Source organism: Periplaneta americana, chromosome 2, assembly GCF_040183065.1.
Source record: "Periplaneta americana isolate PAMFEO1 chromosome 2, P.americana_PAMFEO1_priV1, whole genome shotgun sequence".
In the NCBI taxonomy this organism is placed as follows: domain Eukaryota; kingdom Metazoa; phylum Arthropoda; class Insecta; order Blattodea; family Blattidae; genus Periplaneta; species Periplaneta americana.
Genome location: NC_091118.1, coordinates 44,752,948 through 44,770,065, shown reverse-complemented (window position 1 = coordinate 44,770,065; position 17,118 = coordinate 44,752,948). Strand labels below are relative to the sequence as shown.

Below are 17,118 nucleotides of genomic sequence, written 5' to 3'. Positions count from 1 at the left end.
AGTAAAGTGCAAACTGCACTCTGAAGATAAACTTTGAAGTGAGTGTGAATCCATTCTAGATTAATACAGGGACATCATTTTATTTTTACTTCAATTTTTATTGTACCTGAGTTTTTGAATGTACTTCACTCCCACCCCTTCTACTAAGGAAGTTCCAACTCCACACAGAACCAAGACCGCAGATAGTAAGCAGTACTGAGTTACTGAGTATAGTACTTTCCTGAAATATGTTCGCGTTTTCCAGTGACGAAAGAGCTTTCAATATTAAATCATATTTTCTCACAGGTACTTTCCGTTTGCCTACGTCGCATCCCGATTTCCCTCACCTGCTTCTGCTCGCCCCTCTGTAATAGCTGGGCTGTCTTAGCTCTTTTCTGAAAACATTAATTTCTCTTAGGAATTGGAAGTTTACGTAATATTCTACAGCTGTTTAATTTAACTTAAATAAAAGGGCCTCGTTAAGTAATTAACTGTCACGTGATTTCCTCCCTTTCTACAATCCTGCGGCATAACCACTTGGACGGACAGTAGATAGCATGTCTGAGTAATTTTATATTTTCGGGTCGGGCAGAAGTAAAGATTGAATTTACAGTACGTAGAGTAGGTACAGAATTATTTCAACATGAGTTACTAGTACGAAGGATGAAACTGGCAATTGGAATTAGATGCAATAGTCTATAGTGCGATAATATGCACAAAAGAACTGAAGCCTGTATCGAAATGAACGGCCACCATTTTCAAAATTGTGTTTAAATATTCATATTATGATTATTTTTCAATTTAACTTCATTCTCTATAATACGCTAATGTGCTGTAGACAGTATACACTGCATAATGAATACGTTCGCATGGATAACTCACTTCGTGAGTAAAAACACTTATTCTTAATACAGTACTGTACTTTGATTAAAGAAAAACCTAATGAAAATTATCAAACTCAAAATCGCGATATTTCCTAGTTTACGTAAATGGATGAACTACTTTTCTTCCTTCCTATACCTAGTAGAGTGATTTGTGTTTTACGCCAGTATCATCGAACTCCAGTCTTGGAGGGGGGAGCAAGCGGTGTTTCCGGTTCCCTAAAGGTATAGACAGGTTAATATTAAAAATGTTAGTAAAAATAAAATTATGTCCCTGTACTAATAACTGTGTGTATGTGTTTTTGCAATGCCTACCCACTTCACTTGCGTGATTCGGATTCCGCATATTGCGGATAGATGGCAGAACTGTGATCCATTTTCTAGTTGTACACCACTTCGGCGGGCCACACTGTACATGATGTGTATCTGTGGAGAGTGTATGTGTAAGTGTTCGTGTAAGTGTAGTGTCTTGGAATGAGTGATGATGATGAAGATGAGGAAGGGAGAAGAGGAAACCCGTGCCGGAACGTAGCCTACTCCTGTTGAATAGCACCAAGGGGGCCGCCAGGCTTAACGTCCTCGTCCTACGGACGAATCACTATCAACAGTGACATATGTCTTCTTTTCATATGCACTGTGGAGAGATTTTGGATTTAACCCAAGTATATTGGTGCACAATTTAGTGATTAGAAGTTATGCACCGCCATCTCTCATAGTACCGAGGTAGAAATTTTACATGACCCGACGGGAATCGAACCCGGGCCGGCTAGTCTGGAGGCAGACACGCTACCACAGAGCTAAATAACTTGTAATCTGTATTCTGTACCCAACAGATGTTTTTGATTTTTATGTTTTATGACGTAACTATGAGATATATGTAAGAAATATAATTTTACTAAAATGATTTTAAACTTGTGAACCTCTGTAATGTGCGGTGTTCAATGCTGATGTTTAATTTATGCTAAAATATAATCATATTGAAAGCATTTTGATAAATTAAACATGTTCTCTGGAAAAAAAGGCCTATAAAATGCTCCAATAAACTATATATATATTTATAACACTATTAAAGTCGGAATTCATTATTTAACAAAAACTTGTAGACAAATATTATTGTAACAGTATGCAAATTGTTATTTTCATAAAAGTGCATTCAAATCGCAATTGCATAAAAAGAAATATTTCAGTCTTTGTTTTCTCGAAATATGACTTTTGCTTATGGGCCCTTTTTCTGGCTACCGCCTCAATTGTAATATTATTTTACCATTAAAACTAAAGAAAAAAATATTTTTAAACAACTTCAAATTAGTGTAATTCTGAAAATTTTGAGAATAGGACCCATGTGTATATGTCATTTTTTGTTCAAAATATCTTTGGGAATATGCTCCGTAACTGACGGTAACTCATCATGAATCGCCATGTATACATTTTACGGACCATTAGGCCTACTGTGAAAGATGATTATGATAAGTTTATTACAGTAATAAGTATATACCAAAATAGGGGTGCAAAGTATATGCACAGTACCAGCCGCCACTGTTACTAGTATAACAATTTTGTTTACGTTTATTTGCCCGGCCCTACCTTACATTCAGTCAATGTAAGGGACTCGAAGCAGACAGGAGACTAGTAACCACCCCCTCCGTATTCGTTCGCGCTTTGGGAGCACGAGTTTGAAGGCATGGCCTGCATGATCGATTAATCACTTCGCGTAGGCTTCATCGCGGCCCCTCATCCACGAGCTACCATGAGCCCAGAGGAGAGCTCACGGCGCATAGCTCTACCACCAACAACGAATGACCATATATCTACGGGGTCCAAGTTCAGCGGCGGCTCTCAGCCGATTCTACATATATCGAAGCAAACCTGCAACCTAGGAAGGAAACGGAGATGATGATGAAAGAGAGGAAGTGTAATAATTATGTTGGCGGAATGAATTCGAGGTCTAACGCCGAAAGTTACCTAGCAATTCTGCTTCAATTGAAGGAAAACCTCGGAAAAAACCTCAACCAGGTAAATAGACCCAACTAGGATTTGAACCCGGATCCGCTCGTTCACGATCAGACATGCTAACCGTTACTCCACAGTGGTGGACTTAATTGGACTTACGTTTTATGACTTTTTTTTTTTTGCTCAGAATTGCCTATGGAAGTCATTTCTATAGCGCAGATTATTATTTTATTTATTTATTTTAATTTTTATTTGCTTATTGTTTATTTATTTATTTATTTATTATGTATTTATTTATTTAATTTGCTTGTGTGTTTATTTATTTATTATATATGTATGTATTTATTTAGGCTATTTATTCTTTCATTAAAGAAATTTGAAAAAACTGAAACATCTATTATTGTTTTTAGTAGGTTATTTTAAGACGCTTTATCAGCATCTTAGGTTAATTAGCGTCTGAATGAGATGAAGGTAATAATGCCGGTGAAATGAGACCGGGGTCCAGCACCGAAAGTTACCCAGCATTTTCTCATATTGGGTTGAGGGAAAACCCCGGAAAAAACCTCAACCAGGTAACTTGCCCCGACCGGGAATCGAACCTGGGCCACCTGGTTTCGAAGCCAGACGCGCTAGCCGTTACTCCACAGGTGTGGACTCTATTATTGTTAAAGAGAATTAATTGACAAATACTTCCTTAAACAATTTCCAAGGGAAAAATTCTTCCGGGGCTGGGTATCGATCCCGGAACCTCTGGCTGAACGCACCAGCGCTGTACCGACGGAGCTACCCAGGAACTCCACCCGACACCGTCTCACTTTTTCCGTTTACATTCCCACACCTCGAGTGGGTTGACGAGAGGCCAGAAACCCACATCGAGTTCTCACAAACTGCTTCACAGAGAGCTTTACCTGAAAACTAGATTTGCAAAATACTTCTCTAGTCTATTCTTAAATTCGCTTGATATCTGACAGTCTCTGACATTACTAGAAAGGGAATTCCAGAGTCGAGGAACGAGGAACAGCCACAGTGAAAGATGAGTATGAGGACAATCAGTGGGAGGGTACAAATGCTGCTTTATATCTCTGCCGGTGAAAGATCGTTAAATTTCAAGTGCCTTATCTTCGTCATAGACATGAGAGTACTAAAAAGCATACGTTCTTTTGATATCTCTCTTCCCCCTCACCGCAAACTATGACGTTACACAGAGGTAGAGATAATAAAATATATGTTTGGATAGTACACTATGTTTCAAAATGAATATCGGGATTTTAAGACTTTGTAGTATTTATTACATTTAACGTACAATTATAGATAATACTTTAAATGAAAAAGCAACTCACAGTTTTGTACGCGCATGCACTGTTTCCTCTGCCTGCCGTTAGAAAGCGCATTGAACGAGTAAGAGAGTCTTTCACGCTAGCCCCAAGAAATCTGTTCGGAAGGATAGTCGTGAATTAGCAATTTCAGCGACGTCTGTGTGGAGAATTTTAAAGAGACGCATATGGAAGTACGCGATTGGTTAAACGACGTTGTACCCGACCGCAGGATTGGCCGAAAGGGGCCGAATGACAGAGCTTGTTTCGCATGGCCTTCACGTTCACCAGATCTTAAGCCATGCGATTTTTACCTTTGGGGATTCATAAAGGATCGTGTGTATGTACCTCCGCTACCAGCTGACCTACCAGACTTAAGACAGAGGATTGAAGCAGTTGTTGCAACAATTACTCCAGACACACTGATCAAGGTTAGGGAAGAACTCGCTTATCGACTCGATGTGTGCCGTGTGACGAATGGTGCTCACATTGAGCACTTGTAGCAAAACTGTTTGAGTTGCTCTTTCATTTGGTGTGTTATTATTTATAATTGTACGTTAAATGTAATAAACACAACAAAACTTAAAACCCCGATATTCATTTTGAAATACCCGGTATTGAGGAGTGCCTTGATGGTGTGTTTTAGTGAATCACCCTGTAGGTATGTTACTGTTTATTGCTGTCGTTATATACTGACGGTGTTGTGTTGTGTTGTGCAGTGGCGTGGTTCACGTTCGACCCGTGCCTGGGCCCGCCGGAGCTGCAGTTCTCGGAGGACAACTGCACGGTGGCGTGCGAGGGCTACGAGCACCGCGTGGCGCTGGGCAGCGTGGGCTTCTCGCGCGGCGTGCACTACTGGGAGTTCTCCATCAACCGCTACGACTCCGACACGGACCCCAGCTTCGGCATCGCGCGCCTCGACGTCGCCAAGGACCAGATGCTGGGTGAGCCCTGTGGTCCTCTTTTACTCCTTATTGGAGAACCAACACCTAACCTCTAGTCCTGTCGCTCTTATTTCCGGCAGCCAATCACGTTGCAGGTCGGCTACACTTAAACGTGTGCGTCTTGTGATTCGCTGCTGATGACATTATGCACTTCCTAAGGCTCGATAAATACTTAATATAATCATACAAATCTGGCTTTCAGGTAGTAGCTCCCTGTAAAGCAGGTTTGAATAATTTCAAGGAAAAATTGTTCCGGGGCCGGGTATCGATCCCGGGATCCTCCGCTTAGCGCGCGAACGCTCTTCCGACTGAGCTATCCAAGGAACTATACAAGACACCGTCACAATTTTTCCTTTTATATCCACACAACTCAAATGAGCTGACAAGACGCCAGAACTCAACTGTGAGTGCACACAAATACTGTGTGACTTAAATTGTGGCTTTAAATCGATACCCGGCCCCGGAACAATTTTTCCTTGAAATTATTCAAAGCTGCTTTACAGGGAGCTACTACCTGAAAGCCAGATTTGTATAATACATTCGTTACTGGAGGTACGTTAACAGAAAGCCACAATTTAAAGTCACACAGTATTTGTGTGCACTCACAGTTGAGTTCTGGCGTCTTGTCAGCTCATGTGAGTTGTGTGGATACAAAGGAAAAATTGTGACGGGGTCGTGTATAGTTCCTGGGGTAGCTCAGTTGGAAGAGCGTTCGCGCGCTAAGCGAAGGGACCCGGGATCGATACACGGCCCCGGAACAATTTTTCCTTGAAATTATTCACTTAATATAATCGCCCGCCATTTTGGATCTTTCGTTGGCGTTCGCAGAAAGCACACGAAGACATTATTTGCTGCTCAATTATTTGCTCAATTACAGTGCGTTTGATTTATTATCATAGGAGCTACGACGTGATAATGTTTAACGGTGCGGCACATAGATTCCTCGTCTGGTAGTTAGGCAACGAAAGAACAAAAATGGCCAACGATACTACCTACCTAGACTTTAAAGAGCCTTCATTTCCTAAGGCGTAAGCAAAGGGGAGGAGTAACGCCGGAAATAACAGCGACGCGACTATAATTAAATAACTGCTAGCTCTGGAAAGGAGAATCTTAAGTTGGGTAATACGGCGTATCGAAAAAAGGCAAAAAAAAAGAAGAATTCTGAAATAAAAAAAATTAAGGATTCGCAAAAATTCCATTATGATGCAAATGTTTCGCATAAAAAATTTGGACTTTTAACCGAGCCGCAGGAGGTCTAAAGATTGGTGTATAAAGTAAAATTTCTATTATTTTTTTTATTTCAATAATTCTTCGTTGCATGGTCAATGGGACTTATGTCGCTTCATTTTTACAATTTTTAGTTTCTGAAATGCTATTTAAAAAGAAAAACTTCAAGTTTTTATTTGCTATTACGGACCGGACTTTTGTCTGGGTGGAATAAAAGTCATAATACAGTAAAATAATCAATTTACCACAGTCTAACATATATAGCCACGAAGCTTGAGTTGTTGAGGTTGCTAGAAACAATAGACTGTGCAGGTACTATTTCGCATTGTCTGTAATGAGGCGATAGTAGCGTCCCTAGTGGTTAGCAACTATCTATGGCTGCATATTTATTACATATTGAGCTTCGTGACTGTACATACTAGACTGCGAATTTACCCTAAGTTTTATTTCCTATTATTTTGTCGGTAGTAAGGGTACCCATGAGTGAATTTTTAGGAAATTCTCTAAAAAATCACAATTTTGTTTTTTGACATAAAATACTACATACCTCCCTCTATTAAAAAATAACACCACCAGTAGGGTAGCGTCATTTTTAAAGTTCCGTGGTGCTTTAAATTCAAGCTGCGACACGCTCAGTTTTGCATTGTTTTCGCTCACTTCAAATTTTCAGCATTTTCGTTCCTATAAAATGTTCTAGACGTAGATTTTGTGATAGTTCAAACTTGGTATTTAAGTTCACAGATATGCAGTGAATAAAAATTGCTTTGGGTTTTATGGTGAATACAATTTCAATTTTTTTTAGTTAATATTTTTTTAAGAAAAAATTACACAATATTTTAAAAATTCTAGACGCTTATTTACTCAATCTACATGAAAACCCAGGACAATTTAAATCAGTTTATGTGTGGTGAGCCTATTCATAAATTATGAGAACGAAAAAAAGAAAATTGCTACGCAAGGCACTTTTTTAATTACTCGCTCCCCCCCCCCACAAAAATGTAAACTTGCCCCTAACTTGTGAATCATGAGAGCTACAAGGACAAATTTTTGCGAGTTCTTTAGTTACACATATTAGTATACACCTACGGTACAAAATTGAAAAATCTAGCTTTTATGGTTTAGAATTTCGTAATTTCACTCATGGGTACCCGTAACGGTTTATGTCAACATATGCCCTTATTATCATCACTATATGATGTACTGGAGAAATGTTATATTGACGACTTAAGATTGTCATGCCTCTGTACTTAAACTAACAGTTGCCAACACTGTATTAATGAGGAAGCTTGTAAGATTTATATTTCCATTGCTGTTAGATTCTAGAATATGAAAGAATAGCATTAAAGAGTTAATGAAAGTGTTACAGGAACTGAGTTTATTCAATATCCTTCATGTATGTATTGTTATTATTATTATTATTATTATTATTATTATTATTATTATTATTATTGTGATAAGTGAAATTCGAAGAAAAACTTATTGCAGTAGACAAAAAAATAACCCATACGGAATCAGTTGTACGTAGTAAATAAATATCAGTCACTAAAATCATGATTTTAATTTGATTCTGTACCTGAAAGTCAGATTTGCATCACTTTTAATTATTGATTAGTTCAGATGCTTTTCTGTTAATGGAGCAGTAAGTAGGCCTATAAAAATCTGTCCTGCCGAAATCAACATCTTCATTGAGTTCACTCTACAAATACAGGGTTGTTTCCGATCTCTGATAACGAATTTGAATGACGTCATGTGCGTCAGCAATCACACCGACAGCTGAATTGCGGCGAGAGATGACAGACCAGTAGTGAGTGATTTCATAATCAGAGTGCACGGTGTATCACAGTAGCAATGTCCAAGAATATCGAGCCTTTTTGGGAGGGGTACATGACAACTCTTTCCGATGCCAAATACAGTTACGTGAAAATCATAGGAGCCTGCAAAAAACATGGTTTCGTTATTTCCAAGAAAGGCATCTTGTGTACCTAATAAGACTGGCAAAAAATCCCCAACGATATAGCAAGGTCTCTTGGTGAACCTTCTTACTACAATAGTGTCATACAGTTTTTCAAGTTGACTGGATTGTTTGATAAATTTGTGTAATGTTTATTGTAACTTGCTAAATGTTATGTTATTGTTAAAATTCATTCGTGTCGCGATATGACTTTTGTTATAAGTTAAAGTGACAATAAATAAATAAATTTAAAAAAAAGACTGGCAAAGCTCGGATGGGATTAATTCCAGAGTGATAAAAGCAAGCAAATCCACCCCTCGTCACAAGTCGCCGCACCCCACGAGATGATACAAATTAATTTCATTCGAGCTTTACCAATCTTATTAAGTACATAGAAGATGCCTTTCTTGGAAATAACGAAATCTCGTTTATTGCAGGCTTCTTTTATTTTCACTTAATTGTACTAGACGTTGGAAAGGGTCGTAATGTACCCCTCCCAAAAAGGCTCGATTTTCTTGGAAATTTCTGCTGTGAGTCGCCGTGCACTCTGACTATGAGATCACTCACTACTGGTCTGTCACCACGCGCCACAGTTCAGCTGTCGTGTGACTCCTGACGCACATGATGGCATTCAAATTCGTTATCAGAGATCGGAAACAACCCTGTAGTGGATAAAGAATGATCCGGCGTTCACAACAGATGGAAAAATAATTCTAAGTCAGTTCTCTTGTAAAAGGTAATTTACAATTGTTTATATGTAGCAATTATTTGAATGGTTTACTACGAGGATAAAAACTAACATTTCAGCTAGTAAATTATACTTTTACATTTCTGGCAGCCCACGTTGGTGGGAAGTTTTAATGAATATGCCTAAATACAAAGTACATTTCTTCAAAATTCAAAATTAATTTGGAATTGTATTTTTAAGGTAAAATGTAAAAAAAAGGTATCATTATTTTGTAGCTTGTAGCCGATTGCAAGAGACTCGCTACGCGTGTTACATCTAAGTACCGATAGATAAACATTGATTTTTTTCCTGTATCGACGGGACAGTGGATGGTGAAAAATGTCTCTCCTGAAAAATTTTGTTCCGTGCACTTGCAACCTTTTTTATTTACACTCTTTAGTTATTAAGTATGGCGTAATAGATCGACTATTGATCAAATTTTTTGTATTCGACAGATATTGGAGAAAAAATGGGAGTATAAGAGTACAGTACATCAGTTATTCATAGATTTAAAAAAGGCGTATGACTCGGCTAAGAGAGAAGTTTTATATGATATTCTTATTGAATTTGGTATTCCCAAGACACTAGTTCGATTAATTAAAATGTGTCTTAGTGAAACTTACAGCAGAGTCCTTATAGGCCAGTTTCTATCTGATGCTTTTCCAATTCACTGCGGGCTAAAGCAAGGAGATGCACTATCACCTTTACTTTTTAACTTCGCTCAAGAATATGCCATTAGGAAAGTTCAGGATAACACAGAGGGTTTGGAATTCAACGGGATACATCAGCTTCTTGTCTATGCGGATGACGTGAATATGTTATGAGAAAATCCACAAACGATTAGGGAAAACACGGAAATTCTACCTGAAGCAAGTAAAGAGATAGGGGTTGGAAGTAAATCCCGAAAAGACTAAGTATATGATTATGTCGCGTGATCAGAATATTGTACGAAATGGAACTATAAAAGTTGGAGATTTATCCTTCGAAGAGCTGGAAAAATTCAAATATCTTGGAGCAACAGTAACAAATATAAATGACACTCGGGAGGAAATCAAACGCAGAATAAATATGGGAAATGCGTGTTATTATTCGGTTGAGAAGCTTTTGTCATCTAGTCTGCTGTCAAAAAATCTGAAAGTTAGAATTTATAAAACAGTTATATTACCGGTTGTTCTGTATGGCTGTGAAACTTGGACTCTCACTTTGAGAGAGGAACAGAGATTGAGGGCTTTTGAGAATAAGGTTCCTAGGAAAATATATGGGGCTAAGAGGGATGAAGTTACAGGAGAATGGAGAAAGTTACACAACGCAGAGCTGCACGCATTGCATCCTTCACCTGACATAATTAGGAAGATTAAATCCAGACGTTTGAGATGGACAGGGGATGTAGCACGTATGGGCGAATCCAGAAATGCATATAGAGTGTTAGTTGGGAGGCTAGAGGGGAAAAGACCTTTGGAGAGGCCGAGACGTAGATGGGAGGATAATATTAAAATGGATTTGAGGGAGGTGGGATATGATGATAGAGACTGGATTAATCTTGCTCAGGATAGGGACCAATGGCGGGCTTATGTGAGGGCGGCAATGAACCTCCGGGTTCCTTAAAAGCCAGTAAGTAAGTAAGTAAGTAAGTTATTAAGTGTGCAGGTATTATAATTAGTTATTGTTGCATGTTAAGACTGCGAGTCTGACGTAATCGTTTGATTGCTGATACATTGAAACAGACATGATACAAATAAAACAAATGAACGTAAGAGGCAAAAAAAAGTTATCGCTTACTAATTACTAATGTTTTAACTATCAGTATAATTCGATTCTCATTGGTCAATCTAGCGTCAATGGGCTCGTTCATTGGCCAAGATACTTTCGCGTATGAATATCAGCTTAATGAATTCCTTACTTCCAGATAAATATTGGGCTAACGCCTTAAGGGAAAACTCCACTGATAATCATGAAAATTTTTCCAATTTTTTTTAGCTATTTCACTTATTCAGAATTTATATTTTCATACCCCAAATGGATTCAGCTCAATTCTGATTACAAATACTCGTATGTTTACACTTTTTAAAATTAAGGTGGAATTTAAAGAGCTGTCAAAATTGTTTTTCATCGAAGAATTCTTTTTTTAAATTTCTGATTACAAATCTAGTAACTTTTTGTTGGCTCCCTGAAGTTACTAGATGAATGTAGCGGAGGAGAATATTAATTTAAATAGATATTCATTTTATTTTCAAATATATTTTTCTGTGTTCATTTTTGTTGATTGAACACCAACTTTCTTATACCAAATATTAATCAACCTGGATGAAATTTTTACTGCAAGCATTTATGAGGTAGCTGCATGTTTCTATGCATTTATTTTGTGAGAAATGCTGTTAGTTTATTTTATTAATATTTTTCTTAAGAAAAATATTAATAAAATAAACTGGCAGCATTAAGAAACAGCATTAAGAAAAATATTAATAAGATAAACTGGCAGCATTAAGAAACATATTAATAAAATAAACTAGCAGCATTTCTCACAAAATAAATGCATAGAAACATGCAACTACCTCATAAATACTTGCAGTAAAAATTTCATCCAGATTTATTAATATTTGGCATAAGAAAGTTGGTATTGAATCAACAAAAATGAACACAGAAAAATAGATTTGAAAATAAAATGAATATTTATGTAAATTGATATTCTCCTCCGCTACATTCATCTAGTAACTTCAGGGAGCCAACAAAAAGTTACTAGATTTGTAATCAGAACTTTGAAAAAGGAATTCTTCGATGAAAAACAATTTTGAGAGCTCTTTAAATTCCACGCCCCCTTCCAGCCTTAATTTAAAAAGTGTAAACATACGAGTATTTGTAATCAGAATTGAGCTGAATCCATTTGGGGTATGAAAATATAAATTCTGAATAAGTGAAATAGCTAAAAAAATTTCGAAAAATTTTCATGATTTTCAGTGGAGTCTTCCCTTAAAAATAGTCCCTGACTGCTTCATTACAGAGAGCACAACTAATCGCAGTCATTTTATAGTAGTAAGTGCTGAATAAGGATGAACTAGATTACTGTAGAGAGGCACAAAGAAGCAATGAAACAGCCACGATATTCAGAATTAATATTACCACATTAAAGGTATTATCCAATTACTTTAATATGTACCACTAACTTAGGGTGTGTTTTAATGAAGCACTTGAAATAGGTTATTGTATTCAAAGTTAATAACAGATGGACCATTAAAGAACTCTGATGTGGCGGCGCTGGTGTCGCAATGTGAAACAATGGCGATAGGGAGAGGAGCATTCACCATAGGAATTAAATGGTGTTGCGGGATCCTAATATGATGAAACTGTTTCCGTTATTTCTGAAGAGATACTACATGGACGTTTTCCACTGCTAATGACGTATAAAGAGCTGACAATGTGTCCAGAGTTTCAATGTACTTCTGTTTCAGTTCAAATAAAGACGTATTAATTTTTACAAAAAAAAAATATTTCATGTTTTATATATCTCGATAAATTGACTTTTAGATAACTGAATATGAACAAAATCCGTCCAATAGTTTAGTAGAAATCGCTGTATACAGACAGACTAGTACTATAATTATTATATTTAATGTACATCATACCCTGATAAATTGACTCCTATATGTTGAATATGAACAAAATCCTTTCAATAGTTTAGTAGAAATCGCTGTATACAGACAGACTAGTACTAAAATTATTATATTTAATGTACATCATACCCTGATAAATTGATTCCTAGATATTGAATATGAACAAAATCCGTTCAATAGTTCAGTAGAAATCGCTGTATACAGAGAGACTAGTACAGTATTAAAATTATTATATTTAATGTGCATCATGCCCTGAGAAATTGACTCGTAGATACTGAATATGAACAAAATCCGTTCAATAGCTTAGTAGAAATCGCTGTACACAGACAGACTAGTATTAAAAATTATTGTATTTCATGTATATAGTTTCCTGATAAATAGAATCGTAGATACTGAATATGAACAAAATCCGTCCAGTGGTTTTGTACAAATCGCTGTACACAGACAGACTAGTACTAAAATTATTATATTTCATGTACATACATCATTCCCTGATAAATTGACTCGTAGATACTGAATATGAACAAAATCCGTTCAGTAGTTAGTAGAAATCGCTGTACACAGGCAGACTAGCACTACAATTATTATCTTTCATATAGGCTGCATCATTCCCTGATAAATTGACTGGTAGATACTGAATGTGAACAAAATCCGTTCAATAGTTTAGTAAAAATCGCTGTACACAGACTAGTACTAGAAATTATTATATTTCATGTATATAGTTTCCTTATAAATAGAATCGTAGATACTGAATATGAACAAAATCCACCCAGTAGTTTAGTAGAAATCGCTGTATATAGACAGATTAGTACTAATATTATTGTACATCATTCCCTGATAAATTGACTCGTACAACTGAATATGAACAAAATCCGTTCAATAGCCATTCCCTGATAAATTGATTCGTACAACTGAATATGAACAAAATTCGTTCAGTAGTTTAATATAAATCGCTGTACACTAACTAGTACTAAAATTATTATATTTCATGCATATAATTCCCTGATAAATACACTTGTAGTTGCTGAATATGAACAAAATCCGTTAAGTAGATTAGTAGAAATCGCTGTATACAGACAGACACTTATAAAAGCATCCCATCGCACCTCCTCATACTCATCCTCTTTCACAATAGCTCCTCCAAGACTCTGAAATTCGCAACTTGCTAGCATCAGGGACTGTCGAAATAAAATTTAATTCAAACGCAAATTTACTAGGCACTTGGTCAGTAATTGAGACTCGTTCAGACATGGAGTCTTGTAAATAATTATCTTATCCTTCACAAAATATTTCAGTATCCGGTAATTTCATTACTATATAATTTTATTATGCTAGGTTGAATTTGTACTTCAGTAAAAAAAAAAAATCTTTCTTTGTTCATAACTTTTATAATTAATAGTTTAGCTTTTATTAATCAGGTAATCTTTTAGTACTTTGATTTTTATTGTAATTATGAATTTAATATTATTTATAATTGTAATTGTATTCTTAATATTGTAGTTGTAATCCCCTGGGAAGGGAAGGCCTGATGGCCTTATCTCTGCCAGGTTAAATAAATAAATACTGTACTACACTATGCTATGCTATACTAAACTATACTATACTATGCTATACTATATTATACTATACCATACCATACTATACTGTACTATACTATAATATACTATACTATACTGTACTATACTGTACTGTACTGTACTATACTATACTATACTATACTATACTATACTATACTATACTATACTATACTATACTATACTATACTATACTATACTATACTATACTATGAAAAGCACTTTTTCGGTATCATAAATTTCTGAAATGTTTATGTCCACGAAGATTTCGAAATACATTTTTGCAGAGTCACAATAATCTCTTCGAATAAAGAGAAAGCAAGAAATTAACGTTACAACCAATTTAGAGTAATATATATTTTTTTCTTTTGTTTTCGTATAAAGGTGTAAGTCTATTATTTCTGGTTGACTTCCTCTTTAATATCGAATATGAATAAAATTAGTACAGTACTCGTAGAATCGGGGATTGCAGAAACAGCACATTTCAGTATGTGTGGCGCATTTACATGTGCTGTTTCTGCATTACCCGATTCATGTAGTTTAGAATAAATTGCTGCGCATGGACAGACAACATGCCGAAAACGATTTTTCGTTATTATAATTCTGTGAACTTAAATTTGCGTGAAAATCTCGCAACTATTTTCTCTTTATACTACGCTAACCTAATGAGTAAGTAAAGATCGAATGGCATCGATTAAGCCATTTGACTATTAAAGCCACTTCCTGTACATACATGATATCAGATCAAGAACTTCGTATCACATTCCTATTGTACTGTTGCAGGCAAGGATGACAAGGGCTGGAGTATGTACATAGACAGGCAGAGGTCGTGGTTTATGCATGGGAGCGTGCATGAGCAGCGATCAGAAGGCGGAATCCAGCCCGGCTCAACTGTCGGCGTTCTGCTCGATCTTGACAGGCATCAACTGAGCTTCTATGTCAACGAGGAGCCACAGGTCTGTCCTAACAGATTCTGTAATTGATTAATCACTTAAATGTTATCGTAAAACATTCCCTTCGCTTCATGACATGTATTGGCATTATCATCATTAGACATTGCATTTGAAGGGTTCAGAGCCATAGTGGGCCAAGCGCCATTTGATAAAAGAGGGAGAAAACAAGAGTTAAAATTAAGTGATTACCATAATTTAACGAAACATATAGCAAGTAAGATAAAGTATGCACATTAAAATTAAATGATATGTCAATCTTCATTAAATTATGGTATTTACTTAACTTTAACCCTTGCTTTCTCCGTTTTTAATAAATGGCGCTTGGCCCGCTATGGCTCTAAACCCTTCATTTATCTGCTATGCATGTTTTGTTTGCTCTCACATAATTATTATGTTGTGCAAAGTATGGTTCGTGTTCTTCTTGTATTCATCTTGTCCTTATAATCCGTTTGTCCTCCTTGTATTCCCCTTATTCTTGTATTCATCTTGTTTTTGTATTTCTTTTTTCCTCCTTGTATTTCTTGTATTCATCTTGTCCTTGTATTCCCTTTGTTCTTCTTGTATTCATCTTGTCCTTATAATCCTTTTATATCCTCCTTGTATTCCCTTGTTCTTCTTGTATTCGCTTATCCTTGTATTCCCCTTTCTTATATTTTCTTTGTTCTTGTATTCCTCTTGTCTTCCTTGTGTTTATATTATCCTTGTTCTCCTTTTGACCTCCTTTTAGTCTCGTTGTCCTCCTTGTATGCCCCTTGTCCTCCTTTTTCTCTCCTTGTTTTCCTTGTATTTCTTTTGTTCTCGTATTCCCTTGTTTTCCTTGTATTCCTTCTGTATTCTCCTTGTTCTCTTTTTGACGATTATGACGCATAAGTAATTGAGGGAATCTTCTTGTATTCATCTTGTCCTTGTGTTCTTTCTTCTACTTTCCTTGTTCTCCTTGTATTCCTCTTGTCTTCCTTGTATTCATGTTATCCTTGGGCTCCTTTTCCTCATTATATGCCCATTGTCCTTGTATTCTCCTTGTTTTTCTTTTGTTCTTCTTATATTCCCTTGTCCTCCACGTATTCACCTTGTTTTCCTTGTATTCATTTTGTCCTCGTATTTCCCTTATTCTCCTTGTATTTCTTCTGTATTCTCCTTGTTCTCTTTTTGACGATGATGACGCGTAAGTGACTCGAGGAATCTTGAGTATGTCAGACTTTTATCGATGTCAGCCTAAGTGTCGACACTATTCTTTTATTCAGTATCTGTTTCCAGTACCTCCAGTTAGGCGTAAGCTACCCTCGACATTCCTTTTCTTTCTCTTTAGACTTCCATGCACTGTCCTCTTCATCCCCACATCATATCAAACTTAGCTAATCCATCTTAATCTTGGACAGCAAAGACTGCACTCATTCTTGGAGGCAAGGACCAGATCCATCATCTGCCTGCAGGCCTGTTTCTGACTTGATAGTAACCACATCCGATCCTTTACATATAAGTTCAGGCTCCGTTTAATTGCCCCCTTCTTATGAGTATATGGGGAGCAGGAAGAAAAGTTGGTCGTGTGCCTCTTATCCATCAATCTCCGACATACCCCTCTAATTAGTTGAGCTCTTAGCATATTTTCATCCTTACCAGCGCTAATGAAAGCTGTACTTCCCTATCAACTCTTACATCTATTTATTTTTTGTTTTATTCTGTTTCTTGGTCTCTTAATGGGGAATTTAAATTAGTCATTTTCTAATATACTAAAGGTTATCTGTGATGCGGCAGATTCAGTGTCCCCTAGATGCGGCAGGCTAAGTGGAATTTTAGTAGCGTGATAAGCAAAAGTGCCCAAGAGGGTTATAATCTAGCCCTGTTGGAAGGAATCGGCTCAGGTATCATAATACAGACGATAAATTGAATGGAGACGTAGATGCACCAATAGTGTTCGGTCTGTGTATAGGCTACTGTTGTAAGAGAACAGCAGTAATACCGCGATGTAAAGGATCTTTTATATCGCAATACCAGCTGAAGAATACATCTT

At 36.6% G+C, this 17,118-nt stretch overlaps 1 protein-coding gene across 2 annotated transcripts in view; it reads left to right on the top strand.

Annotated features, from left to right (window-relative positions):
* The window catches only part of LOC138693074 (E3 ubiquitin-protein ligase TRIM9-like), a 409,349-nt gene that overhangs the window by 378,630 nt on the left and 13,601 nt on the right, over positions 1–17,118 (top strand). For both annotated transcript variants that reach the window (XM_069816661.1, XM_069816669.1), the window contains 2 exons: positions 4,843–5,067; positions 14,938–15,110. In XM_069816661.1, the coding sequence (XP_069672762.1) occupies positions 4,843–5,067; positions 14,938–15,110 (398 nt within the window). The remainder of the gene's footprint in view (positions 1–4,842; positions 5,068–14,937; positions 15,111–17,118) is intronic.